This window comes from Anarrhichthys ocellatus, unplaced genomic scaffold (assembly GCF_004355925.1).
Source record: "Anarrhichthys ocellatus isolate YVR2014 unplaced genomic scaffold, GSC_Weel_1.0 scaffold34, whole genome shotgun sequence".
In the NCBI taxonomy this organism is placed as follows: domain Eukaryota; kingdom Metazoa; phylum Chordata; class Actinopteri; order Perciformes; family Anarhichadidae; genus Anarrhichthys; species Anarrhichthys ocellatus.
In genome coordinates, this window is record NW_022280064.1 from 4,365,101 (window position 1) to 4,392,835 (window position 27,735).

At 40.5% G+C, this 27,735-nt stretch overlaps 1 protein-coding gene across 2 annotated transcripts in view; it reads right to left on the reverse strand.

Annotated features, from left to right (window-relative positions):
* The window catches only part of xrn2 (5'-3' exoribonuclease 2), a 29,837-nt gene extending 2,787 nt beyond the window's left edge, over window positions 1-27,050 (reverse strand). Inside the window, exons 1-28 of one of the 2 annotated variants that reach the window (XM_031866018.1) lie at window positions 26,568-27,050; window positions 25,893-26,020; window positions 25,062-25,173; window positions 24,712-24,823; window positions 24,308-24,366; window positions 23,975-24,064; window positions 23,737-23,809; window positions 23,459-23,509; window positions 23,178-23,335; window positions 22,722-22,796; window positions 22,328-22,461; window positions 21,398-21,455; window positions 21,198-21,305; window positions 20,795-20,839; window positions 19,783-19,914; window positions 19,436-19,480; window positions 17,000-17,094; window positions 15,073-15,208; window positions 11,493-11,600; window positions 10,569-10,658; window positions 10,397-10,469; window positions 9,484-9,567; window positions 9,238-9,335; window positions 8,103-8,182; window positions 7,919-7,975; window positions 7,270-7,338; window positions 6,261-6,389; window positions 4,487-4,599 (exon numbers count right to left, since the gene is read on the reverse strand). In XM_031866018.1, the coding sequence (XP_031721878.1) occupies window positions 4,487-4,599; window positions 6,261-6,389; window positions 7,270-7,338; window positions 7,919-7,975; window positions 8,103-8,182; window positions 9,238-9,335; window positions 9,484-9,567; window positions 10,397-10,469; window positions 10,569-10,658; window positions 11,493-11,600; window positions 15,073-15,208; window positions 17,000-17,094; window positions 19,436-19,480; window positions 19,783-19,914; window positions 20,795-20,839; window positions 21,198-21,305; window positions 21,398-21,455; window positions 22,328-22,461; window positions 22,722-22,796; window positions 23,178-23,335; window positions 23,459-23,509; window positions 23,737-23,809; window positions 23,975-24,064; window positions 24,308-24,366; window positions 24,712-24,823; window positions 25,062-25,173; window positions 25,893-26,020; window positions 26,568-26,642 (2,587 nt within the window). In that variant the 5' untranslated portion in view covers window positions 26,643-27,050. The remainder of the gene's footprint in view (window positions 1-4,486; window positions 4,600-6,260; window positions 6,390-7,269; window positions 7,339-7,918; window positions 7,976-8,102; window positions 8,183-9,237; window positions 9,336-9,483; window positions 9,568-10,396; window positions 10,470-10,568; window positions 10,659-11,492; window positions 11,601-15,072; window positions 15,209-16,999; window positions 17,095-19,435; window positions 19,481-19,782; window positions 19,915-20,794; window positions 20,840-21,197; window positions 21,306-21,397; window positions 21,456-22,327; window positions 22,462-22,721; window positions 22,797-23,177; window positions 23,336-23,458; window positions 23,510-23,736; window positions 23,810-23,974; window positions 24,065-24,307; window positions 24,367-24,711; window positions 24,824-25,061; window positions 25,174-25,892; window positions 26,021-26,567) is intronic. The other variant, XM_031866019.1, reaches the window with a different exon arrangement.
* Window positions 27,051-27,735: the final 685 nt, after the last annotated feature.

The following is a 27,735-nucleotide window of genomic DNA, read 5'->3' on the forward strand; positions in this document are numbered from 1 at the left end:
GGGGGGGGGGCAGGCCTATTGAGTGGGTCGGCTCAGGGGGGGTGAAGGGGGCCGCGAACCCCCCCCCCACCCACCCCCAAAAGAAGGGACCCGGACGCTCAACATTCACAAACCTGGAGAAGAGTTTGTTTGATGTGTTTGACAGGATCGATCCGGAAGATATCAACAGGGGGTGATGTGAGGAAATATTAAATACATCACAACAACACTACATGTTCACAGCTGATTATCATTTTCAGTATCTATCACTGTGTTACCAGCGTCTCAAATGTGAGAATATGCTGGTTCTTTAAGTCGGGTTTATCCGTCAAATGTTGCATCACCAAAAAAAAAATGAATTTACAGAAAATCTGCTGGAGAAAAAATGCAAATAAAAAGTGACATTTGTAGAAGTGTGGTTGTTAAACGACATATCAGACTTTGTCTGGCAGAGAACAGTTAAGACCCGGACTAATAGATGATAAAAAGACACCGTTTAAGAAAATGCTTTACATCGTCTGAAGTTAACATATCTTTAGAAGCAAAGAAAGAATAATCCTCTGGTCACCAGACTCCTGTTGCCTCCTTCAGTTAGTTTGTGCTTTTATATCACAAACAAACTATCAAACTAAAACACCGACTCTGTGTATAAGTACCTCATAAAACCCCACTTCAAACTGTTTTCCATCCACTACTTTTATGCAAATATTAGGAGTTGGTTTATGGAGCTAATTCTCCTGTCGGGTGCCAGTAAACCACTGAAGAAGAAGAAGACACAAAAACATTGATCCAGAGGGATGTTGTTGTGTGTAGCTGCAGTACATATTACATTTATTAACGTGAGGAAGATTAGTCCAAGTCTTCAGGAAGAGAGCCGGGCGTTAAGGCTAATTTTACATCGTGGTTAAACGTTGGAAATACAACGTCCGTGTTCGTCACATGACGGAAAATACTTTTTCTTCCCATAGACGTCTATTGGAAAAGAGACACGACGGTTCAAAATATTATTTTTACCCCAAAAAACAGACCGCACTTTCCAGATTTCACTGCTCCCTCAAATCAACAAATGTGGATTTATATGATATGAAATATGATTTGAATACATTAATGATTTCACTCATGATGTTGCTGGTTATGTGTTTTTAAATTGATGGAGAAATGAAGGTGGAAGCATGTGACTGGATGGTGACCATGTTTTTTATTTTCTCTCCAAAGCATCATGGGAAAACTTGTTGACGCGAGCAAAATTATCCTCAAATTACTTCTTTTTTTTCATCCAGTTGGGACATTTCCCAACAGCCTCAGCTGTACTTTGTGTTAACTGCTAATTAGCTTAGCATGCCAACACGCCGAACTAACCTCTCAAAGACAAACTCTGGTCGACATTAGTATCCTACTGTGCATTTATAGTAATTAGTTAGAAATTGAATAAAACGTCAGGTTTACAGATCTTTTGTGCGAGAGGAACCTCAAACCGTCAGAAGATTAAAGCTCATAAAAGTCTTTTGGGACACTAACTGGAGACTTAAGCATTTGGAACTCGTGAAAATGATTAAAATGTTAGAAAACACTGAAATAATCTGTTTTCAGACCAGATAAGTTAAAGGAAAATATTCCACCAGCTCTCGGCTGCTATAATAGTAGTAAAACGCACAATTAGCAGCCAGCAGGCGGACGGATCATTTTGTTTTTGTCATTCAGTTTTCATGTTTGATTATCTCTTCACCAACAAACTTTAAGTGGACCACCCAGTCGGGCTCCAATTATAACTCCGCAACACTCTGGTCTTCTTCTTCCACATCGAAAAAAAAAAAGAAGAGAGAATTACAAGTGGACACCTGTCAATCTCCTTAATTAACAATGATCTGACCGTGTATAGACCTCCAGTCTGCGCCGGACAAAAGCCAACAAAGGATTACGCTTTAAATCCTTAAAACACGCTGCGGCCACTGTATTAATGCGGGGGGGGGGGGGGGGGGGATTACAACCGTGCTAAACAACTAAACGTCTCTCTCCGCCTCTTTTCAATTAGTTCGGTGACTATTTGACTCAGTGAGGAGGAGGACAGTAACTTCTCTGCAGACGGACGGACTCCAAGCTGCTGCTTCATCAGCAGAAAACACATTTTTAGGAAAGATTAAAACCTTTGACGCTTAACATCACAAAGAATCATTTGGATGATACGATACCAGACTTCCAGTGCAAAAACTAAATAAACCAAATTTCTAAAAAAGACAGTTTAAAAGAACAGAAGCAGAATAAAATCAGGAACCGTCCAATCAAAGAATCTAAAAACACACCAAGAATGAGTAAAATAATTCACTTTGTTCGGTACTCAGAATGTTTTCAGGTATGAAGTATTATATTTATGACAAAGACTTTGTTCAAAGCATTCAACATTGTTCCACTCATGATTTATATCCAACAAAACTAATAAAACCTCAAACTTCTGAACTAATCTTTAAGTTTTTCTTTACTACAACGTCTTTGAATACCTTCTGACCTCCGACAGTAGAAACGTTTGTTCCCGTTTGAGCTCAAATCAATGTTGGAGTAAAAACACAAAAACGTGAATAAATCTCCTGTGAGATTGTTCTGAAGTTTTTAAAAAGTATTTTGTGTAAATGCCGTTACCAGCAGGGCCTCGTGTGTCTGCTGACTCCTCGTTACTGAAGTCGGTCCAACCAGCCAGCGAGAAGCGGCTCTTATGCGCAGCTGTTTATCCTGAAGTGGTTTGGGAGTTTGGAGGCTTATCGGCCACTGTGGCCGCTGGATGAATCCGTTACTTTGCTGCCCCCCGGTTCAAATTTGGTGCCAAAGGCAATAATGGCCGCCAGCAGAGACTCCCCGGCTGGTTATTAAACGGCGGCCGGCACAAAGGCCCCGCGCGCGTTTCAGAGGCAGCGTGTTGACACATCACCGCGGGGGGTAGCAGGCGCCGTCAAAAGAGGGAAGTTAACTTTGGTTTCAACCCTCTTCAGAGCGCATCACACACCCAATCAAACGGGATCCTCGAGGATGCTTTTATCAGGGGGGGGGGGGGGCGGGTCTCCCCCAACGCTAATCAGCAACCCCCCCGCCTCACCCAAAACCACAAAAGCCCAAAGCCTGCAGTGATTACTGGCCGAGCGGAGGACCGGCCCTGAGAAAGTGTCGTCCGGACAAAAGCGAGCTCTCCGGCCTCCCGCTGCAGGAAAAAGGCCCACTTGTCTGGATAATCACATTCCTACAGATGCTGATATTATAGTTGGTTAAGTCCAGATTTCACCATCAATGTTAAGCAGAAATCCTAGAGTCAACAGCTCCTAAAGACCTGATGATTAGTTATTAATCTTATTCTACACCAAGACTGAGCTGGAGGAAAAATAAATCAAAGGTTTACAGCTTCAAATGGACAAAAAGCTGCAGAAACCTTGGAGTCAACACCTTAACAAGAACTGATGATAGTTCAAAAATATGATTTCAAACCAACACTGAGCTGGTGAGTGTCAACGCTGGAGGAAAAAGTCAAAGGTTTACAACTTCAAACGGCGAAAAATCAGCAGAATTCAAATCAGTGCGAACCTGAGAAGAACATTTAAGCTCCAGCTGCTCAATATAATGAACCTGAGATCATAAAAGCCATGCTGGACATTTACAAAGATTCCTCTTTGTTGAGCGCAATAATTTTCCCAACGATGATGGAAAAAAATATAGAGAAAGAGAATCCTGCGCCACTAATTGGCAAGTTTACCGTTAAGAATGAGCGGCAGAGGCAGAGGCCGGGGGGGGGGGGTGCCGCAATCTGGAGGAGCCAAAAAAACCTCATTTGCATCAAGTGGCACCAAGAATAGCTGCGACTCCCCCGCACGCCATCAGCGGGCAGATGAGATTATTCATCTACTTGCAAATTGGCACATCAAAGTCACACCGGGGAGGAGAGAGCTGGCAGAGGGGCCGGGGGGGGCCACAGCGTGGACAAAGTGAAATAAAACAACCTTTTTTATCTTCATCATATCTGAGACGATGTTTGTTATGAAGAAGCAGGTCCTGCAGAGCAGTCGATGTTTGTTTTATTCATTAGTTTTCCTGCTTAGTTTCTTTAAAAACTTGTTCCGAGGCAAAAAGCTTCATTTAATCTGCACGAGATCTTCGTTTCAAACAAGATAAATACAAACGAAACATATCCATAGATTTAGAATGCATTGTAGAACCTAGAGGAGAAGTTTGACTGTTTATTTAGAGCTCAGTTTTGTTCTCATCACTTCCGTTGTGACAATCATTTTAGTCCGAGTAACGTAAAGCTGCATTCTCTCTAGTGTCCACCAGGGGGCGACTCCTCTGGTTGTATAGAAGTCTATGAGAAAATGACTACTTCTCTCTTGATTTATTACCTCAGTAAACATTGTAAACATGAGTTTATGGTCTCAATCTCTAGTTTCAAGTCTTCTTCAATACAGCATGATGTTCATTTAGAAAATTATGGTGCGTTAGCGTGTGTTAGCATGAGTTAGCGTGAGTTTCTTACGTTGGAACGACTGGTGGCCTCCGCTGTGTGCACCACGGTAGCTTCCTTGTTGGTACATGTTGGGTGGCGGGGCGTTGCTGTACTGTCCACCGCGGTTTCTGTTCACACTGTGACTGAAGGAAGAGAAAAGTGTGATGTAAGAATCGGAGTTACAACAACAACAAACAACTTGTTGGACACATCAAATTCACAAACGAGCTCACAGAGTGTGACGGTTTGGGGCGTTTAGCTTCAGGTGAAACATGAAAAACAACAGGAAGTCCTGTATATTTTTAGCAATACTACTACTCTTATCTGTACTTTTTCATTACTTAATAATAACAATTTAATATATTATTTAATAAATAAATAAATTGAGCAGCAACAGCAGCAAAGTCACTGAATAAAGTCTATAATGTCTGGAAACAAATCTAAAATAACATATAGGAGTCAAAGCTCATGTTGTGTTTTCAGATCTCAGAGGTGAACATCACAGACGGAGGAATCAAAGCAACAGAAAGATGCTTCTGATAACGATGCTCTGAGCAGCTGTTCGTTTGGCCCCATCGAGGCACATAACTGCCGGAATCACTGAATCAACGACTTAGTTTAGCAAGAAGAAGAAGAAAATTGGAATAACATTCCGTTTCTTCGAATCCGTGCATAATTAATTCCACAGTCGGACCGAGCCAGATGTTCAATTATTCACATTTCCTTAATGATAATATCAACGTGTGGAGGAGAGAGCTTAGATCATAATCAAGGATGGCTGGTTAACGGGCAGCGACGGACACATTTTCCATTTTAAAATACTGTAACCGTGAACACTGAGTCACTGTGGAATCAGCAGTCATTGTTTAACACTGTGAAGTGACATCGCTCGCGGCAGGACGGTCTACCGGCAGCTGTGAGGGGAGACGTTGAGCGGAAAATGATTTCATAAACCGTCTCTTTAGATGCGACAACTCAAACGTGGAGGACAAAGAAACAACTTTTTGTGTTTTTCTTCAGAGGTATAAAAGTGACTGACGATGATCAGCGATAAACTACGACTGTGATTGAACTGCATCGCAACCGTGTGGATATTAAACGTGAGCAAGTCGGTCTAATCGAATGCTGAGAGGCGTCAACGGTTCAACCCATAAATCCCAAATAACAGATGAAACAACCGAGTTTATATTTGTCGCGGTGAAGCCGGCGGGCGCCAGAAAATGACGGAATCACAGCCGGCGCTTTGTCGTGCACCTCGATAAAGTGACTAACAGTTGACTGATGAAACCATTGTTTACGCGTCTCATGATTATACAGAGGTCAGTTCGTTTTTAGATGCTTTAGAAACAGAAAGTCTGAAAAAAAAAAAAAAAATCTACATTTGAGTGAATATTTAGGAGCCAAATCAAATAGTTTACAAGATATTCAGCCTTCGTTTCTTTATAATGTATTTAATACTTGACTTGTTTCTTTACAGGGTTTAAAGGTAATAAAGTAGTTCATGAATATGAGATATGAGTTTACATATAATAATCCCTCCCCTCTATAGTGGAGGTTAGTTTATGTCTTTTTGCCGGTTAGACCTTCAGTCTACGATCATATCTACGAGTTTCACTCGTCGTCTTTTTGATTCTTCAGTTCATTTAGTTTGTTCGTCTTCTGGTGCTTCAGAGAATAAACTCCTCCGTTCACGCTCAGATCTGTGGCTCACGCTACGAGCACAGACGGAGCTTTAGAGCGCATTAGAGAGATTGATAGCGTTGTACCTAAAACCTTCTTCATGGCGGTGAATAGATGAACTCACCCCAGAGCCCTGAAGCCGGACTGGTCCAGGTGAGCCTGCTGCCTGTGTTGGTTGAAGCCCAGCTGGGGTCTCCATGGTTCTCTGTTGCCCTTCTCCCAGTCCCCCGGCTTCAGCACCTTGTTGGGTATCCTGACAACAACAAACAACAAACAAACAGAGTCAAAGCTGCACTGAGATAAAGAGTTTTATGTGAATCTCAGAGGAGAGTGTAGACTCTCAAATAACAAACGCTTCTGATCAATAATCAGTTCATGTTTATCAATATTACTTTTCTTCATTAGTGTCCATTCGGCTCTGGTGTTAGCATCACTTCTTATACACTTTATATTTAATCTTTGTTGTTTTTTTACTGTATTTATTTACTCTTATTTATATTTTATTCTATTTTGCAATGTGTCCGTTTTATTTCGTTTACATTTAATAAAAAAAAGTTGTATTCTATTTTTTTTTGTATTTTTATTCTATTGTTTTTTGCTCTTCATCTTTAATGAAACTCAACACAAGAATTTCCTTCGTTATTAATAAAGTTATATTCGATCTTCTTTTGATTAAACTGATTTATGTTGTTGTCGTTTGTTTGTTTCATCTCCAACTATTGTTATTCTGATCACGCTCTGTGAGCTCGTTAGGCTGCAATCTTTGCATTAAATGTGTTATGCAAATGATATAATAATAATTATATTACATGAACAAGTTGTGTGTGTATCGCAGCCTGATATCTCCATCAATGCACCTCGTGAGAACACTCACTACAGCACCCAATGTGGATTCATCCGCGGCTGAAAATAGTCCCCAACAAATGCACTTTCTACTCTCGTTTGTTTGAAGTCAGAAAGTTTGAAAAACGTGTTGTTGGTTTTGATATAAAATATCACCTTTAACACCGAGCTGAGATATAGATATATATATAGACATCTATATATAGATATATAGATATCTATCTCAAAAACCTGAAAAGAAGGAGGCTTAATATTTATGAAAGCATTTCTGAGATGAAATAAGTCCTCACTTGGCTCCAGGAAGGAGGACCGCCTTGAACACAAAGTCGGCTGCAAAGTACGGATCTTTGAACTTCACCCTGAAAAAAAAGCAGAAGAAAATCAGTTTCAAGTGCGGACAGAAAGAGTTCCATTAGCTCACTTTCTTTCTGTTCCCGAGTCTGTGACGTTTGATGTGTGAGGATTATTCTGGTGAAGAAGCGTTTCATCACATTCTCAGCCGGCGTCGTCCACTGTTCCTGTTGAGCCTCAGACAGAGAGAGGCTGCACACTCATTCTAATGAAAGACGGCTGAACAGATTCTCACGGCTCAACTCTGCGACGCTCTGAAAATAAAACGCTTTGAAGCTACGCTGAAAATGTCTCAATCAGTAAGACTGTCAGTGAATCGCTGGGACGACATATACAGAGAAGAAACATGCAGATATCTGACTGACACAGCTTCTATACATCATCCATATACATCTGTCTAGCGCTATAGATCTATATTGATATATAGATCTATAGAGCTAGGAACTAGAAACCAACAGGACCACCCGTCCTTTTTTCATTTAGATCAAATCATGACGAGTGTTTATGAAGGAAAGTCAGATGTCTCAAACCTTTAAGTGTTGAACTGTCTGAGAACAGAAGAAAGTATGACACTAGCTGGGTTCTTACCCGATGGCGTGGTTCTGTTCGATGTCCCGCAGCGTTGGGATGGGTGACGTCACCAGCCTGAAGGACAAATGACACGAAAACAAATAATCAGGTGGGTCGTTGCACTTCTTCAGCTCCGTCAGCCTTAAGAACACGAGACAAAAAGGCACAAAGACAGGTGAGCGCGAAGCCGGCGTTTCCTTACTCGTCTGGTAGAATTGGGTTGTCGTCAAGATTTAACGTACCCAGGATCCCATGACAGAGCTCCGCAGGGATCTCAGTGCCCTGGAGGAGGTAAAGGTGCAGATTGTATATCAAGCAGTGAATGCTGATGATTCAGGTGTTTAGTGAACAGGTTGGTTTCTTGTTTTAAGGAAGAAAACTTTGACAGCGAGTCTTTAGATGTGTTCATTATTTGTTCAGATGTGATCCGTCCTCATTAATGTTTGCAGCTTTACGTGCTGCTGTATTCTTTTGAATCACTGTTCAGAAATACAGTGAGTAAATAACTCTGAACAACTTTCCTTGCTTTTACAAATACATAATCAACGACAGTGAATCGGACTCAGATGACACCTGCTCAGCTACACAAACATCTGCAGCACAGTGACGCAGGAAGTGATGCAGAGTGTCTACTGGATGTGAGAGTTTGATTTACAAAACCACAGAAGAAGAAGACTATTATTACAGTGTTGAGGAGGATGGGGGGGGGGGGGGGGTCAGCTGCACCATGCATCACAGCGCAGAGGATAATATTAACTTAAAGGAACAACAAGCTGCTGCATCATCAAACCTACTGGTGAACTTTGTCAGACACTGCAGGTTGTTAGTGCTGCTGTTCAGAGAGAGTACTCAAGATACTTTACTGAAGAGTAGCAATACTGCAGTGTAGAAATACTCAAGATACACTTAAAGTACCAATGGTAAAAGTACCAATTATGCAGAATAATGTATTTTATATTACTTGATTGTGATTATTGATGCATTAATGTGTTCAACACTTTAATGTCGCAGCTGGTAAAGACATGTATGTTGTAATGAAATATAATGTCGTGCAGGAAAAAGTACGATATTTGCCTCTGAGATGTGAAGTATAAAGTAGCTCTCAAGTAAAGTACAAGTAACTCAAAAGTGTACTTAAATACAGTACTTAAGTAAATGTACTTCCCCCAGTTAATATTAAGACCACATTTCCCATCAGCCCCTTCGTAGCTTCCTGTCTGAAAAGTGCATCGACTGTTTGAGGTTTTTAAAATAAACTACATTTACTTCTGCGGACAGAAAGAACTGCTCGGCCCCATCGGGTTGATTTGAATTTCGAGTTGTGCGTGTTTTGTTACCTCTTGAGATTCTGTGCGGTAGAGTTCATGGATGAAGTCGGAGAGCGGGTGAGACTTCTGGAGAAACATCACGTCGCTGCCCAGACTGTTTCTCCTCACTGCAACAGAGAACACGCAGCAGAACACCTGAAACACGTCACCTCACACAAACCGTGTAGAAACACTAATCAGCTCAACACTGAAACACATTTAGTCAGAGATGCTCATCGTAAGAAGAAATCCAGAGTTCGTAGAGTTTTTGCTCACCTTCCTCAGGTGAGAGGTCGGGGTAGACGTCGTCCAGAGCCGCCCTCAGCCGACTTTCATCCACGAAAGGCAACAAGGCCACACCTTCAAAATAAAACACATATACAGGAATTTAACATCTTTGTGTGCCACAATCTCAGGATTTGGTGACATCTAGTGGTGAGGTTTCAGATTACAACGAACTGAATACTCCGGCTGCTCCTTACCACGACTGAGGTAACAAAACCACGTCAAAGGCCATCAACTGTATATAAGACGTGGACCGTTTCAAGTCCCGAATTTGGCAATTCTGGTCATCGCCATCTTGTGTTTTGCAACCCGTGAACAGGAAGTGACCATATCTGGACTGAGGAGTGACGTAGAGACGCCGTATACGTCTCTGGTAGAGACGCCGTATACGTCTCTGGTAGAGACCTGTCAATCACCATGTAGCCCCGCCCTAAAGCATCCCCTGCTTTATGGTCTGTTTGACTCTAAATGGACCATCATTTACTAAATGAACATCATGCTGTATTGAAGAAGACTTGAAACTAGAGATTGAGACCATAAACTCATGTTTACAATGTTTACTGAGGTAATAAATCAAGAGAGAAGTAGAGTCATTTTCTCATAGACTTCTATACAACCAGAGGAGTCGCCCCCTGGTGGACACTAGAGAGAATGCAGCTTTAACACATGAAGCTTTGGCTTCAATCGGAAGCCTTAATTTCACTCTTCAGAACCGGAGGTTGTCGACTGTGGTATCTTTCAAGATATTCGCCTCAGACTACTTTAGGAACAATGAAAGTCTATTATAGTCTATTAAAGTCTATTATAGTTCTAAATATGATCATAGAGTTCTGCTAATAGATCACTCTAAAAGACACACACTGGCCCTTTAAAAGCAGTGTTATTGAGCGGGCAGGTGACTCACCCTGCCAGGCGTATTTCTTGCCGTTGAGATCAATAGCGAAGTCGTCGGGGTAGAAATCGATGATGGAAGAATCCTGCGTCAAGAGAAGTGTGAGACTTGTAAAAAGCAGCTCAGAGTGAAAACTACTCTCCCTCCTGATCTCTCTGCACCTCCTTCAGGACTCGACACTTACCGGACTGCTCATGAGGCTCCGCCATGTGGCGGGCAGGAAGTTGCCGCTGGCGGCGGGAAACACTCCCATCAGCTGCTCCAGTGGCTTGAACTGGACAAGACAACAACACACCAACAAGTTATTTACACACTCATAGTTACTCTCTGATTCAACTAGTCTGGTTTCAACTCCATCGAAACAAGGTTTATGAAACTTCTTGTTGTGATCCATGACACAAAAAAGTATCATTGTTGGTCAGTTCAACTTCTGTTGAAGTAAAAAATGACCTGGACCTCCTGGCAATCTTACACCATATTTTACAATTTGTAGTAATCATAATTATTGAATTAAGGGCTATTTAAGTGCTCGTACTGGGAGGTTGATTCACCTAAAACAAAATGATGTTGTGTCTTTTGGTTCATGCATTCCATTTGTGTTGTAAATGTTCTACGGGGAACCAATCTAAATGCTGATGTGTCAACGTTAACTCTGCAGCTTGTGTTAAACAACTTATTTCAGACATCTAACCAAAAACACATTGACTTTTAGACGAGAGAACAGGAAGTGGAAAGATGCTGACTAACTTCTGGTTGTTAGGTCACATTCCTGCAGAACTCTATTGCCGGTTCAATAAAAGAAAAACACAGATACAGATTTGTACCAGCAGAAATGTTTGTGGCCAAATTCTTAATCCTAAATATTTAGAAAAAATATGAGAAAAAGTCTCCCAACTTCACGTGTTCCTCTCTTTTATTGTGAAAGCTCTAAAACTGTTGCGTTTTCGTGGATTTCTCTAATAAAGCCTCCACCCGGCGTAGATGTTGCAGTGAGTTTACTGGCATTTGATTGGAGCAACAGATTCAACAAAAACTCCTCTGTTAGATTTGGTGATGAAGTGGGAGACGAGACAAAACAAAGAGAGAGAAGTTCTCAGTGCGTTATTACCGGTTTGGTGTCCTTGTCAAAGTCCGTGAACATCCCTTTGATGTCTTTGAAGTCGGAGGCAAACGGAGCGTAGTGGAACGGGAAGTACCACTGCCAGGAGGCGCAGCCCTGCAGATCAACAGATACAAGCACCGGCTTTAATATCACGTTACATGTCGGGAGGAATCAGACGGGTCACGAGCTGCACAGACGGAGCATTCAGCATTTAACTCAAGGCTGCAGCTAACATTGATCCTCATGGGTTGATTTAATCCATTACATAAATGTCCAAAAATAGTTAAAAATGTCCGTCACAACAATTACCCACGGCTGTTTTCAAATCGCTTTGTTCAACAGTCCAAATATGTTCAATTATTATTATATAAAATAAAACATTTTCACATTTGAGAAGCTGGAACCAGAGACTAAAATTCAAGAATCACATCTAAATTATGCATTTTATTTATTTATTTAAATAAAATACATTTACAGAATACTTTTACACCCACAGCAGGTTTAATCTGATGAATTTTAGATTTACACGAGTGATTGTAGAGAACAAACACCAGATTACGTTGAAAATCAGGGAGTACATTTAAATCTAAGCATATTCGTAACCTTAAAACATGAACTAAACTTTCAAGACTTTGTTTGAATCCTGCAGAGAACATTTGCCGTTAGTATTTAATAATGATTAATCAACGTAAACTTCTGTTTGATTTAATATCCACCCGACAACCGACAGTTGGTTCTCTTCCCTTTGTGTCACAAACAATAAAGTTTACAGAATTATGTTATACCCACAGCAATGAATGCATATTTTCACTTTGTTTATATTTACTTAATTAATAGTATGTTATGATCAGGATTATTTGATGCTAAGCTAACGCCGGTTTGCACCGTTTGTGTGATCGTACATATAAAACACCAGATGACTGTTTAAATTAAGCTTTTTTTCAGAGTATATTTAAATGTGAGAATATCTCTAACCTCCAAGTTTGATTAAAGACTTAATGATTAATCACAAACTCATTTTCTGTTGGATTTAATAACATTTTAAGTGTTAAGAGCGAAGTCACGACTGACAAAATTAGGGAAAAACAAAACTTAAGGCGACCAGGAAGTAGAAAATAAAAAGCTTCTCTTTGCCCTTTTTCCTTTAAAAGTTCCGCTGCAGCACAAAGCTTAAAATCCAATCTGAGCAGACCAACGCTGACATTTAAAGAACCTCCACAGAGCGGAACCCTGATCAGACCAGAGCGTGTTTAAAAACTGAAAGGCAGATTCACGTCTACAAACTTCAATGTCGACGTCCAACACTTTTAACTACAGACTGAGCCGTGAAGCTGGAGAGAGAATCCTCAACATTAGAGGCTCTCGCATCGCTACAGTAATTCTCCTCAGCTCTGTGTTGTTTTAGATGTTTTTGGGAGCAAAGAAGAAGAGAAATGGAACTCATCCCTCCTGAACAAACCCGTGTGGCACCAGAGAACAACCTTCACGTCCCACAATGCACCTCTGAGGAAACCGCGCGGTGATAAATCCACCAATCTCAGCCGCACTCCATCACTAATGACGCTCATTCACGTGATAAAACGGAGACTTTACCGTCATAAAAGCCAGAGGGCGATCCACTCTGCACCCTCAAAAATAAAGCGCACGGATCATTTATGGTAATGTGACAAAATGTTTTGGCTCGAGGATATTTGTGACCTTCGTTGGACTACAAACCACAACAATAAATAATGCAGCTAAACACTTTTATTATTAGTTAATGTGATCGTTATTAAGATCGATGGTTTAGTCGATGCAATGTGACGGCCAAAGAGACGTCCAAAACACAAAGAGAAACAGCTGATTTATGACAAATCGATTATTAAACAGTCGGTGATTAATTCTCATTTACTAACCGATTAATTAAGCACTAGTTTCATTTAAATCAAATAGTAAATGAAACTACAACTCCCTGAAATTAAATAATTAAAACTAATGAACCGCGTTAAATTATCACAATAAATATCAGATTATTTTATACAAGATTCGACTGTCAAATTAAAAAATATTCTCATTATTATTTAGTTGTATGCAAGTTGCCGATTCAAGACTTATTGATCTCCCGTTTCTACCAGAAGTCCCTTTTCCATTAAATGATTTTGAATTATTCAACCTTAATTGTTTCAGATGAACAAACTTCACAACCTCCATGAAGGCAGATTGTATTTCAGGGCTGTTGTGTTTGACGTCATTAGTATTAATTAGGAGGATCTAATAATAAATTAAAAAGACCAAAATAATGCAACAAAGGACAATAAGAGTGTGCTCTTCATATCGAGACACCACAGCCAACACGTAACACACATTCACAGAGACGAGGCAGACACACAGGGCTGATATTGGAACTTTAAGAATGAATATTGGATCATTTTACTAAAAATCCAGATTAGTCGCGATTAGAAAACTGCTCTAATTTGAAGTCTTATTGTTTAAAAAAGGGGCGTCGGTCTCCGCACGGCATTAAATATCCGCTCAGGAAAACACCGCCTTCATTGAGGTTTCACACCTCAAGAATAAAAGTGTGACTCTTCAGTATTTGGGAGATATGCGCGAGCATAAACTCTGCTGCTGCAGAGCGAACCGTGAATGTGCGGCGGCGGAGTGCAGACACGTCCCGCCCGTCCACCGAGGACCCCCCCCCCCCCTCCCCCCTCATGAATTCATGCAGAAGGGCCCCCATGTGAGGGGCTTTGGATGGGCCGACATGTGGAGTCAACACAGAGCGTGCATATAGACAGCTCACAATCAGCCCACGAACAAATCCCCCCCGGCTCCACTGAAGAGGGCTCTGCAGCTGATCGCTTCATTTTAGAGATAAAGATCAATATTTTACAACAATAGAAGAAGATTTAGTGTATAATCACACTGCAAACAATAAAGTGGAGGCGCCGACGTCTCTGCGGTGCCGAGGTTTGTTTGCGGACACTCGACGGCGAGGAGTTCTTGACTTTCAACAAAACGCTGATTGTCCGTTAGGAGTTCTCTTCATCCGAGATGATCGGTTATCAAAACACAATTTGGTTAAAAAATTCAAACTTGAGAGCGAAACCTTTGCAGCACGTTTTTGAATATCTGAGATTTATTTTGAGGTCGAGCTGCTCGTCAAACTGACATTTTAATGACAGGATGCTGAAACCTTTACAGCAGCTGCTTTCATTATATTTCATCACTTAAATGTGATTTTTCTTTATGGCTTTAAGTTGTTAACTTCTCAGGTGTTTATCTGCTGTTGCAACACATTTAGTCACTCTGGAAAACACTTTGATCAGAGCGTTACCCGGTAGTGCTCTAGAGATCAGAGCGTTACCCGGTAGTGCTCTAGAGATCAGAGCGTTACCCGGTAGTGCTCTAGAGATCAGAGCGTTACCAGGTAGTGCTCTAGAGATCAGAGCGTTACCCGGTAGTGCTCTAGAGATCAGAGCGTTAACCGGTAGTGCTCTAGAGATCAGAGCGTTACCCGGTAGTGCTCTAGAGATCAGAGCGTTACCTGGTAGTGCTCTAGAGATCAGAGCGTTACCCGGTAGTGCTCTAGAGATCAGAGCGTTACCTGGTAGTAGTAGCGCAGCACCCAGCAGAGACCCTCCACGTAGGACCGGACCACCTTCTTCCTGAAGTCCTCATCACTCACATCCACATCAAACTTAGTCTTGTAGTATCTCTGCTTCCAGCCGTCCTCCCACAACCTAAAGCACACATGCACATGTGTTTATATAGTATATAATACTCTTTAGTGATACAGTATTACTGCATTAACACTCTGTGGTTTTGATTTTTTGACTAGAAGTAGAGGGAACTAGAACATGTCTTTAGTGCAGAATGACATGAATGATTCAAAAAACAAACAAAAGTACCCAGAAGAATATGCATTCTCTAATTGTATTATAATTATTGATGCATTAATGTGTTCATTGCTTTAATGTTGCAGCTAATGAAAAAGCTGGAGCTCATTTTAATTACTTTATAAACTGCTGGGTATCAATAATCTGCGAAGTAACTTCAGTTATCAGACAAATGTAGCTGAAGTATGAAGAAGCATTAAGTAGAAATACTCAAGTTCAGTTTTAAAGTACTCACTGTAGTAAATGTACTTTGTTACATCCCAACACTGGTCATGACGTCGACAACTTCTCACCAAACGACTTGAATTTGGCAAATTCAGGGTTCAAATCTGGATTAACCCTTTCAGTGTTTTTAATTGTTTCCACTTACACCGATGCCAAAATGCAGCACGGCTGTCATACAGACAAACCGTATTCTCCTCTTTTTGCATCATAATATCGATAAACTCTTTGGAGTCAGCTGTCTTCTATCGTCTGTGACCGTGAAATGTAAACGCATTACAGCGAGCGTACGAGAGTACTGGACGAGACAATCGCATGTTTGTAGAGCAAAATGTACCTAAACGATGCATTTGCTTATTAAAATGCTGCTCTGTTCATCTATAGGTTGAACCAAAAAAACACAACGCTGCTGCTGGAATAGTTTAATGGCTTTGACTTCGTTCTGCACACGTAATCAGGGCCGATCCGAGCATCTGTGTGGTGGAGCCTCGGCTCCTGAGAGGAAAGCCTCCATGAATACCAATTTAGCGCGATGGATTTAGCAGCTTTGACGAGAGCGTCACAGAGGAATTTACTGGAATATTCCTGCTTTCCATATTAATCACGTGCAGAGGGAAGTGGGAGCTGTGTGTGTGTGTGTGGGAGCTGTGTGTGTGTGTGTATGTGTTGCAGCACGGTGGCATTACTGAGTGATTCTCTCCGGTTGAGTTCGTTAACCCATCTTTGCAGGTCTGTGAAGATTCATTTTAAAAAGGCATTTTATGAACTACAGGCACTCGGTCGGCTGTGGATATTTATTCTGTATGTAAACTGCTTAGTAACCATATCTGGACTGAGGAGGATTGACGTAGAGACGCTGTATACGTCTCTGGTAGAGACCTGTCAATCACTGTGTAGCCCCGCCCTAAAGCATTCCCTGCTTTATGGTCTGTTTGACTCTAAATGGACCATAATGTACTAAATGAACATCATGCTGTATTGAAGAAGACTTGAAACTAGAGATTGAGACCATAAACTCATGTTTACAATGTTTACTGAGGTAATAAATCAAGAGAGAAGTAGAGTCATTTTCTCATAGACTTCTATACAACCAGAGGAGTCGCCCCCTGGTGGTCACTAGAGAGAATGCAGCTTTAACACATGAACCGTCTGGCTTTATGTCTACTCCAGTATTCTGTGAGGTCGAGTTGCATTGTGAGCAACGTAGGTCTCACGGTCGAGAAAGAACGTGCGGAATAAAATTTAAAAAAGACAATCTCTCTGGTTCTGCAGCAGCAGCTTGAAGGTTCTCTTTTAAAAGAGTGGATGTGCTTCCACAATACATGAGTACACCCGACAGACCTTGGAGAGGATAAAAGAAAAAGTCTTTAAAAGATTTAAGCATTACTTCCACTACGACCTCCGCCGGTTTACCTGACGACGTCTTCGGGCTCCGGCTCGCTGTCGCTGTCCTCAGCCTTCCTCTTCACACCCCTGTTGTCGGCGCCGCCGCTCGGCCCTGCAGATGACTGGACAGGGCGACAAAATCCCATGAAAAAAAGAAGAAAGAAACAGATCAGAAAAATCAAAAAAGTCTCATACATTAGTTGTTATCAGTGCAACAGTCTCAACACACATGATATCATATCTTATTATGTTTAAATATCTACCAGTAGGTTTGATGACGGGCGTGTCAGACAGTTAATAAATCTATTAATTGTGTTTAAAGTTTTTCAACAGATCAAGCTACGCTAATATTCTAAATACTTCCAACACATACTACGTGTTGTAAAGTCCAAAAGTCAAAGTTTATCAATAGAAAGATAGACATAAAGATGTCACACGTTCTTACGTAACTAAACATTCTGCTTTAATCCATACTTGTTGGCATTTAGCATTTCAAAAAGACTCGAGTTTGCTGCACACAAAGGGAAGCAGCGTCTGAATTAACAGCACCATGAATTACATTTCTAGAACCACAACAACAACAAAAATATAAGTTACGGTACATTACTGATATCAGCATCATTAACTATCGGTTTAAATTGGAGATGAAATAGTTCAATAGTTTGTTGGTCGATGTCTTTTCTTTGAGGGTAAAATGACTCCGGTGTTTTCTTTAAATCTATATTTCTTTTTTAAACCGTATAAATACACATTTTTTGGGGAAATTAATCATTCTGATCGGTCACTGGAATATACAAAAAATAAATACAAACCTATCGAAGCATCGTTAATTTAAAGACCGATAACTACCAAAGGAGAGCAGTAAATCCTCACAGCTGAGGAGCCGGAGTTAGTGAATGTTTTGGCAGTTTAAAAAAAAAAAGAAAAAAAGAAAAGTGACTCAAATGATTTATGTATTAAATCAGTTAAACATGTTATATTTGACAGACGTGTGACTGTCCTTTATATGTACAATCTTACTTTGCAATAAACCGCTTCCTATTCTAAATATCGCACTATTGTGACGATGTCTACTATTTAAAATCCATATTTCCTCCACATAGAGAAGAGGCAGAATATTGAAGTATGGATGAATTAATGAGCAGTTTTCAGGAGCCTCTATTGTATTTAACAGCGACGTCACGTCATAAAAACTACCGGACGATTATAAAATCTTTTTCTCTGAGTGAAAGATGAACTCTCTGCACAGCCGTCTGTTACAATAATAAAGCAGCTACTTAGCCTTCCTCTCCCCTGAAGCCTTTGTGCTGCTTTCATTCATGTGCTAATGTATGGCCGCCTGTTGTTGGCCGATTTATATTTAAAGCTGTACGTGGGCAGGAAATCCAACCGCTCCAGAGACGCATTAAATGGGAACATGACCGTGAACTGAAGCACGATGCAGCGTCCACGTTTAAAACAGACAATACAACCTCCACCGTCTACACTTTATTAGAAGGTGACAGCATTTCAATAAGAATTCAGATTTTCCTAGTTTGCGGCAGCAAAGATCAGCTTTCGATCCCTACTGGGTGATAAAGGAGATAACATCACAACTATAATGATTGTTCTTGTTGTTCTACAATCAGCAGCCAAGAGGCACCTCGAGTGGATCTCAGTCAAACTCTTTCTGATGCGGACGAATAATAAAACACTGGAGAGCAAAGAAGGGCCGATGGTTGTGAAGTCAAAGTGTTCCACGACGTCTCGTATTCAGATTGTAAAGAGAGGAAGTCAGTGCGGTGAAGACGGGGCGAGACTTTAATGGATAGTTTGGATGTTTTGAAGTGTTTGAGGCTCTTATCTATAGTCACTGTGTTACCTCCAGTCGCCACGGCTTGTTTGTGTTATTGTGAATCTGAATTAACTCTTTAAAGTCTGTCAACAACACAAACTCAGTAACAGATGGAGGAGCAGTAGACAGCAGCTCCTGTGCTCTGAGAGGTAGAGTCAGTGTTCTATGAATGGAGTCTGGTGTGTTTGTAGAGATCACAGAGAACAGCTTCAGTGTCTGACAGCAAGGTAAAGAGGAGAAGACATTCTAAATACAGCGCTCACTTAAACTGAGAGACTCTTTAAAATACGTCCACAGCAGAACATTACTTTGCTCCCGTGCTGGTTCTCCTGCAGCAGAACCCTGACTGTGGAGGAGAACCTCACACACACACTACTAAACTATCCCTTTAATATATATAATAATATATCCCTAACGATGCCTGATGTATAATGTCCTAATGATCAACACTGAGGACCAGAACCAGAGGATTATTCTAATCTTCTCATTAAAGTGTGTCCCTCTTTATCTTCTTTAATATATGTTGACTTAACTGTTCTCTGCCTGACAAAGTCAGATATGTTTGTATTTAATAAACATACGAGAATCAAACCAACACTCGTCATGTTGTTTATGTGCATGTAACTTACATTGCCACTGTTCTTTATGGAGGCCTTCAGGAACTGAGCAGCATCCTGGATGAAAATAAACACTTCATCATCTCCATGTTGGATTAGAAAATGTCCTCCCTTTCCTGAACTCTGAAGACATCACATCTCTTAACATATATTACATGTAGTTTGTACCCTCTTATGTTACTTCTGTATTAGATTCTAGGATTCTATTTCTATAGGAGAGACTACAAACCGATACCTACCTCTATGAGCGAAACAGAATGTTACTATAATAAAACAAAACAATACAAAGTTGTGTTTGACTTTGGGAGATCTAGAACTCCATTTCCCAGACTTCCAGAGCTGCAGAGAAGCCGTCGTACCTTGTTGTGCTGCATCCGCATGTCGAAGGCCTGATGCCGGGCGTTCTGGACAGCCTCAGGTCGGTCTCTCCTCCCCAGAGCCTGAGGGGCGAACTGGCCCGAGGTCAGGTGGGCGGGGCCTCGCTGCTCCGCCTGCGGAAAAAATATTATTATTATTATTATTATTATTATTATTATAATACGGTTTACTCTGCAGAAGCTATATCACATATCAGATATACTTTAAAACACATTCTAGGAAGCTTTTAACCATTTATCAATTGCCATTTAAATTGTAATTTATATAGTTTCATTTCTATGTTTTGGCATTTCTTCCTTTGTTGATTTCTTCTGATTTTTTTTTTTAACAGTACAAATAAAGTTTTAAAGATTATTTTTAAAGTCTTAAAGACGTACGTATCAAAGTACCAGTACTTTAAAGAGCTGTAACTGAATATAAGTTGATCTTGTGAGTGTTTTAAAGAGGACGAATGTTAAATATCAATCAGTGGTTCCTCTAAACTGTGTTTAAATAATCTAACTACAAGAGAGCGAAACACAACAGAACAGTTTGTTGCTTCAGTTAACGACGGCATTAAAATGAGAATATTGAATATTAAACGTGGTTTATCAAAGTTACATTTTTTGCTGAACTTATTATAGCATAAATATTTTAAGAATCACACATGACAGATCTGTTTTAAAATTAACTTTTATACAAGATCTCATGTATCCTCTGCGGTACTCCAAAGTACACTCGAGATGAATCTAAAGCTGCTTTATGACCAACGGATGGAAACAAGCAGAGAAAACGATGTGTGGAGAAACCCAACAAACAACAACGAGAAGAAGTGAAAGAAGAACGTGAAAACACTTCAGCTCATATGTGAGAATGTTAAGATGATAAAAGAGGAAAACACACAACGCTGCACTTTTATATCACTTAATAAAAGTACTTTCATCAGTTAAGATCAGTCAGCTAATGAAACCAACAAGCAGCACGACCGTCTTCCTCATTCTCTGCCTCACTCACCTTCATCCTCTTTCGTTTGTCTTTCATTCTCCTCTTGAAGCCTTCCTAAAGACAGAAAAACAACACGTCGATCACAGAAAGCAGTTCATCCAGATTAGAATAGAAATGTTCACGACTGTGGTGAACCGGTCTCGTTTCAGTTTCTGGAGATCATTTAAACCTCAGGTTTTGGTGCCAAAACGAGCCCAATACTTCACTGTATGTTGAGATCAATCGACAAAACGTTCTTGTCGTCTAAGAACTCAAAATAGTCCAATGTTGGCAAAAGTATGATTTCATTATTGGAGAATAAAGAAACAAGTTGAAGACTAAAGTTTGGTTTCCATCACTCTGAACTTTATACTCTTCTTGAGCTTATGAATACTTTATACTTTATCTGATAATCGAGTTGCAGAAATCTTACGTCGTCCTCTTTGCGTTTCTTGAAGATGTTGTCCTCGGCCACGCCCACCGCCTGCATGATCAGCTCCACCCGCTCCAATTCTACGTAGCCGTTCTCCGTCAGGTAGCCCTGAACACACAGTGCCGGAGCCACTTTAAAAACACACTTCATCCACCAACCGGAAAACAAACGACGACACAGAAACGTGTGGCGATACTCACTCCGGTTTTGTGCACGACGTCTTTGTAGATGTTGACCAGTCGATCGATCGCTCCCTCTCTGAGAGACACAAGGACAAATAAATTATAAACTGACAACAAACACTGATCTGTGAGGATGTTTAAGGATATTTAGCTGCAGCTCTCAGACACTCTGGAAACAGACATTTGGAGCTCTATAGTATCCTTGTACGAATAAAATAATGGCGAAAGCAAAGCAGAAGAAGAGTAGAAGTCTGAGCTGGTTAAAGTGAGTTGACAGGATTGCGATCACTGTGAATGCGGGGTTACATCCCAGATATCAAGCAGGGGAAACATCTGGACCCGTCGGAGAGCTACAGCCAATGAGAGCGCAGGACGCGGTTGAGAGGGCGGGGTCGACTGGAACAGGAACGTCACTGCATATTATAGACGTGTGGAAACCTGAGTTACTACTTGTGTGAGGACGATTTATCAAAATGAAGGTGTCTGTCATCTTCCTCCCACACGGAGGAAGATTAAAACAAAAAGGAAGAGAGGAGGAAACCCAGGAGCACCGCTGAGACCTGAGTCCTGTAAGTTACTGCTTCAAAATAAAAGCTTTGAAATAAAGTAACGGTGAACTTTTATTGTGAAGAACTTGTGTGTTCATCCAGACGTTCCTTTGACCATGAAATATATCCGCTCAAGTGTGGACACACAATATGTGAACACAGCCGGGTGTAACCACGGCCTAAAGACAGACGACATCAGACTGTGAACTTGGTTCTTTTAAGCTTAAAGAAAGCACAAGTCTTGAGAAACTCTGGAACTATCGAGTCTGTAGGCGGAATAGAAACAATCTGTTTTGGTTTTTTTTTTTTTTTTTTAAAGGACCAACAGATACAACAGCGCTACCACTTCCTCTGAAACTCAAACAAGCTTTCATTAAAGACCAGCTAGACGGAAGCTCACCTGATCTCTAAGGACGGCAGGTGCGGCAGGAAGTCATTCCCAACAAAGAAGCACATGAAGACCCAGTCGTCGATGCTCCTCTCGAAGTCGAAGGGGAACGGGAGGCTGGCCATCGTCAGCTCTCGGGCCAGGTACTGAGACCCGGAGGGGAGGAAGAATCAGCGTTATCGTTCATTTAGCATTAGCGCATGTTGCTTTTTTATTCCCCCAACGACCAGTTATTCGATCAGTAAAATGTAAATAATGGACAAATATGTTTAATCTACACTGTGTAGAGTCGTATGAGCAGCATCTAAAATATTCTGTAAGGTGGACATCAACAGACACTGTGGAGCCACGTTAGGACGATCACTTCTTAAATAAAAAAAGGAAGCGAAGTAGGTGAACATCTCACCTCCCGCAGCACACACAGCCTGATGAATATGAACTCCTGCTCGGACACCGGCATCGAGTCTGCAAACTCATCGTGCTGACGGAGAAAAAAAAAGATGAAGTTTAATTTGTGGCAAATTTCTGGTTAAAGACTTTTTTTTATATATTTAAAACCAAAAAAAGTATCATTGACACAAAAAAACAAAGTAAAATTCATGTCAGATTAACAGAAAGCCAGACTTTTGCTAATCAAACTCTCGTGGAAAATTTACCACATAGAAACAAAGTGGAAAATATGAATTTCCCCCTTTAGTTCTGGTATTTAAAGCTACTATGAGGAACTTTAAGTTTGTGTTGGTTCTGTTGGTCCCTGTGGACTAAAGTAATAGTGTCTCTGAGCACCAGAGTAACTTTAAACGACCATAAAAACACTTTCTTTCACAGTGACGTAACCACATTTCCTCCGTTGTAACCTCACCTGTCCCTGCTTCTCTCTCGGCGTCCCCTGACAGTCTTTGATCTCGTGACCCATCTGTCCACAGAGAGCACAGGGTCGAGGTTTGTTGGGTTTGAACTCCTCTCTGATGATGGTGAAGTTTGGCTCATGGGTGGCCAGACCCAGCATGATCAGATCAGCTGATCAGTCAGACAGAGAAAATGTGTTAAGTCACGACAACAGAGTTAAATAAAGCATATTTATTATTTAACTAGTCTTTATTGAACTTCTTTTACACGTTGGACTGAAGTGTAACGGCTTACCATCAGCGCCACACAGGCAGTGGTGTGTGTTGGGGTCGTGGTTCGGTTGAGCTGCAAAAGAGAATCACAAACGTGAGTCAACAAAATATCTGAGACGATTATAAACATAAATAATGTGTGATGTTGATTTGTGTGTTTTTTACTTTTACTCTGTTTATGTCAGAAGCATTTTTCAGGCTTATTTGTGGTGTTTGTTTCGTAACATTTTGTTTATTATCAATCCATCTACAGTAAATGTTCTTTATAAACTTGAACACACGGATGTGGGTCAGCTGTACCTCTCTGTCTCCTGATGTAGTCCATGATCTTGTGTTCTCCTTCACCGGGAACACTGGCATCAGACAGCAAGACCTGGACAACAAAGAGTTAATGAAGATTAGTGATCGTCGACCGCCAAGAGCTGAAAACTAAAACGTTTTAACGGTGTTATTTCTTTATTAATCTATCAGTCTGCATGTCTACAAAATGTCCAAAACAAAAAGACGTGTCTGGCTGTATTTTAAAGGTTTTACTCACCGTGATGTTCTTCCATCCCGGATCATTGCTGAGTCGGTCTGCGATGTAGTATCGAAGACACTGAGCCAGGTTGTCCATGAACTCTGTTCCCTGGAGACAAAAGAAGTCAAATGCTCTAATTCTGCTGTAGTATAATATAAATATAAATATATTAACCTATATGTATGCCTGGAAAAAACCCAGAGGAGCATGAACCCTCTTTTACAAATAAACCACGTTTGAATTATAAAAACAAACTAATTAATCCAAATGCAACAATAAACGTTACCATAATAAGTAAAAATCTGCGATAAAAGAAACTAAAATATCCAGTAATAAGTATAAAAGACTTACTGGAGTGATACAGTTGCTGTCAAATCTCTCTTTAACCTCATCCGGTGGAAGATAACCTCCTGTGGAGGAGTGAACAAGTTAGGTTACATGGAGCACGAAGGGTTAACATTCAAAAGGTTAAATGTGGCGTGTTTCCTTCCTCAGACAAAGTATCAATACTTCAAATACATTAAACATAATATTACTGAATAATGAGATTCCAAAAGAGACAGAATATGATGATGATGTTCAAATTGTGACATCCAACGGGAACAAAAGTAGCACATCAGGTGTGTTTTAAAGCTTTGAGCTGTCCTGGAGGAAAACATCTCTTTACCATCAGAGGGTCGAGTCAATACACACAGTCTCTGGATTTGAAAACATCACACACACACGCAAACACACACACAGTCAGTCACACACACCTCTCCCGATGACCTCCTCCCGGATGCGATCCTTCTCCTCCAGCAGTTCCACGCCTTCTTTGGAGGCGCGAAACCGCCGAGAGCGCTGCTGGTTCATCTTGGCCCGCGGAGCCTGGTGGAGTGAAACAGGATGTTATTGTTTACTGGACAACAGCTGAGTTCAGCTTGGTCATCAGAGCTAATTTTCTGCCCACATTAGTCCAAATAAGAATACATTATTATGAATAAGAAAGAAGAATTAGAATACGTTCTAGGAGTAAACTTCACAGTAAGCTTTGGACAAACTGACAAACCTTTCAGCCATTTGAAAAACACCTAACTGATATAGTAACTGACTGAACGCTACTCACCACTCCATCGATGGCCATGTAGAGAACTCTCCGGGGTCGCACGATGTTGAACAGACGGTCGATGTACTCGAATATGGCGACCATCATCTCGTCCTCGTTTTTAGGGGCGGCTCTGTGGAGAGCAGGGGAGAAGGGTTTTATTTTTATCACTTAACTATACCATTCCTATAAGAGTGGTGGTGTCATACCAAACCTCATTTAACGTGGTTTAAAGTTCCCGCTTAGTACTTCTGTTGTGTGACTATAACTTAAAACTTATTATAAATATGAAGAAATCCCACCGACAAACAATCAGATTTGCATCTTTTACCATCTTAGCTACCCTTTGTTCCAACAATCAATCATCCAGGTTTGATTAAAGGAATAAAATACTTGAAATGAGCTCTTCAAAGTCCCTTAAATCACCCTGAATGCAATCTAGGAGTGAAAACACAGATTTCTTCCCAATATCATTTAATCTGTCAGATTAATCGGGTCACTTTTTGTCTACTTAATGTCCCAAAAGCAAGAAATATATTTAAAGCCCACGGTGACATCTTCACTGCACTTGATTTGTCCGACCAACAGTTCAAAACATTCAATTTACAATATAAATTTGCTAAAGCAAATCTAACACAATCGTCAAAGTATATTTAAAAAGGTTCTCATTTGACTGTTAAATCATCACACGGACAGTTTTCCAGTAAAACGTTGTGCTTTTTTTCATACTAGAGAGAAAAGTGTCAAACCAAACCTTGACTTCAGAAACAAAACAATAAATCACTAAAATAAAACACAAAGAGAAAGTGTAATGAGTCTTAAAAGTCCAGACTGAACAGAGACGGGTCCTACTTGTCCTCTGGATGTGTACACGGGTGAATGATCCCGTTCATGTCCAAGTACAAGTTGTCGAATTCCACCTCGTTGGGGTTCGGCTTTGTCGTATCGACAGGAACACAAACTCCATTACATTCTTTACCCTGTGAAGATAAAAACAAGTCAGGAACAAAACACTTTGTTTAAAAGACAACACAGGTTTTTACCCAGAAAACTTTTTGGCAACACATAAAGGAACACTTCATAGTTCAGTTTATCACACACTTTCAACAACACATCTGGAGACACGTGGTTTTCATTTAAATACATAAATGTACAAGTACAGATTATTTTTGACCGTTCAAGGTTAAATGTAGATTTTATATGGTGCAATATGTTAAAAAAAAAAAATCTATATTTAGACGTTTTTGTTTCTAGTCGGAAGGAATAAACAACCGCCCCGTTTTGTTTACAATCTCTCCAACAAGTCCACGCACTTCCGGTGTTTTACATTTCGTTATTAACGAACAGAAACCCCGGAAAAATAAAAATACAAATGTATCGACGACACAACATTAACGGCAGAGAAGACGCATAACCGTCTGTAATCAGTAAATATATATATATGAAATAAGATATCACATGTTAAAATCTTCCCGCGAACGTTGACGCACCATGTCTCAGTTGCTAGCTAACATGCTAACCACTTACCTTCTCCTCAACACAATGCACAATGATTGACGCATATTTTCTGCTAAGCCAACGGAAAAACGCCGGGACTCCCATCTCCGGTATAATGTTTTATCTGTCCGCTTATTAAAAAAATAAATACGTGAACTCTTGAAAAAAACAGTTAAAATAGCAGAATTAATACACGATATTTGTTGTGAATGAAGTCGGCTACATGCTGCTGGCCATGGCCGTTGTGTAGTGCTTCCGGTTCATGTTGGTTTTATCCGGGGCATTCCAGAAAAGCAACTGCGCCCACAGCGACCCCAACGACCATAGACGGTACTGCAGCAGTCTGAAGTACAGTGGAGTGGTAAAGGATGTTTAGCTCATTTACTTTTAAGTAAAAGTACTAACACGGCATTGTAAAAAAAAAAAATACTTGTAAGTAATGTGAAAGTATTTAAAATGCTACTTAAGTAAAATGTTTGTACATGTATTCATTTCACATAATAACTCTCCCGAATATGAAAATGTATATAAAAATTATATTAAATACAAAATAAATATAATAATAATAGTAATACAAAATCCACACAAACACATTACAAGTAAATACATTGAAAAAAAGTATATATATATTTAAAACGCTCAGCAATTAGACATATGAATATGAAAATAGGTAGATGAAAATAAAACACAATAAAAAATGTAGTCACAAAGAACGACAATTGATTGATATCTTAATACTAACGACAATTAAAATTATTAGATTTCCATGTAACAAACCACCGGTGCGTGAGCCTCAGACTCCACGTTTCCTTGTATCTTCAGCAGCCACAGTCTGATGTTACATAATGCTCCTTTAATGGGGCTTCTCTGAACAGATGCCCTCTCGCTTCCCAACCCTGCAGCACCACATTTAAGGTGAATTAGATTTTTTTTACCTCCTCATCTCTCTGCTTCATACAGAGGGGGGAGAGGAGGGAGGAGGGAGAGAGGACCATTAGCCCCCCCCCTCTTCAGGCAGGGCGGGTCTGACATCAACACTGCAGTGTTATTACTGCAAAGAGCTGCTGATGGAAAACACTTGGCCTGCTCCAACGGGGCTATTTCCATAAACATTTACGCTGGAGCTGCAGGTAAAAAGGACGAAAGGACAGTTCAGTGTTTGTGGAGGGAAATCTGATGCAAATCTCTCTCTCTCTCT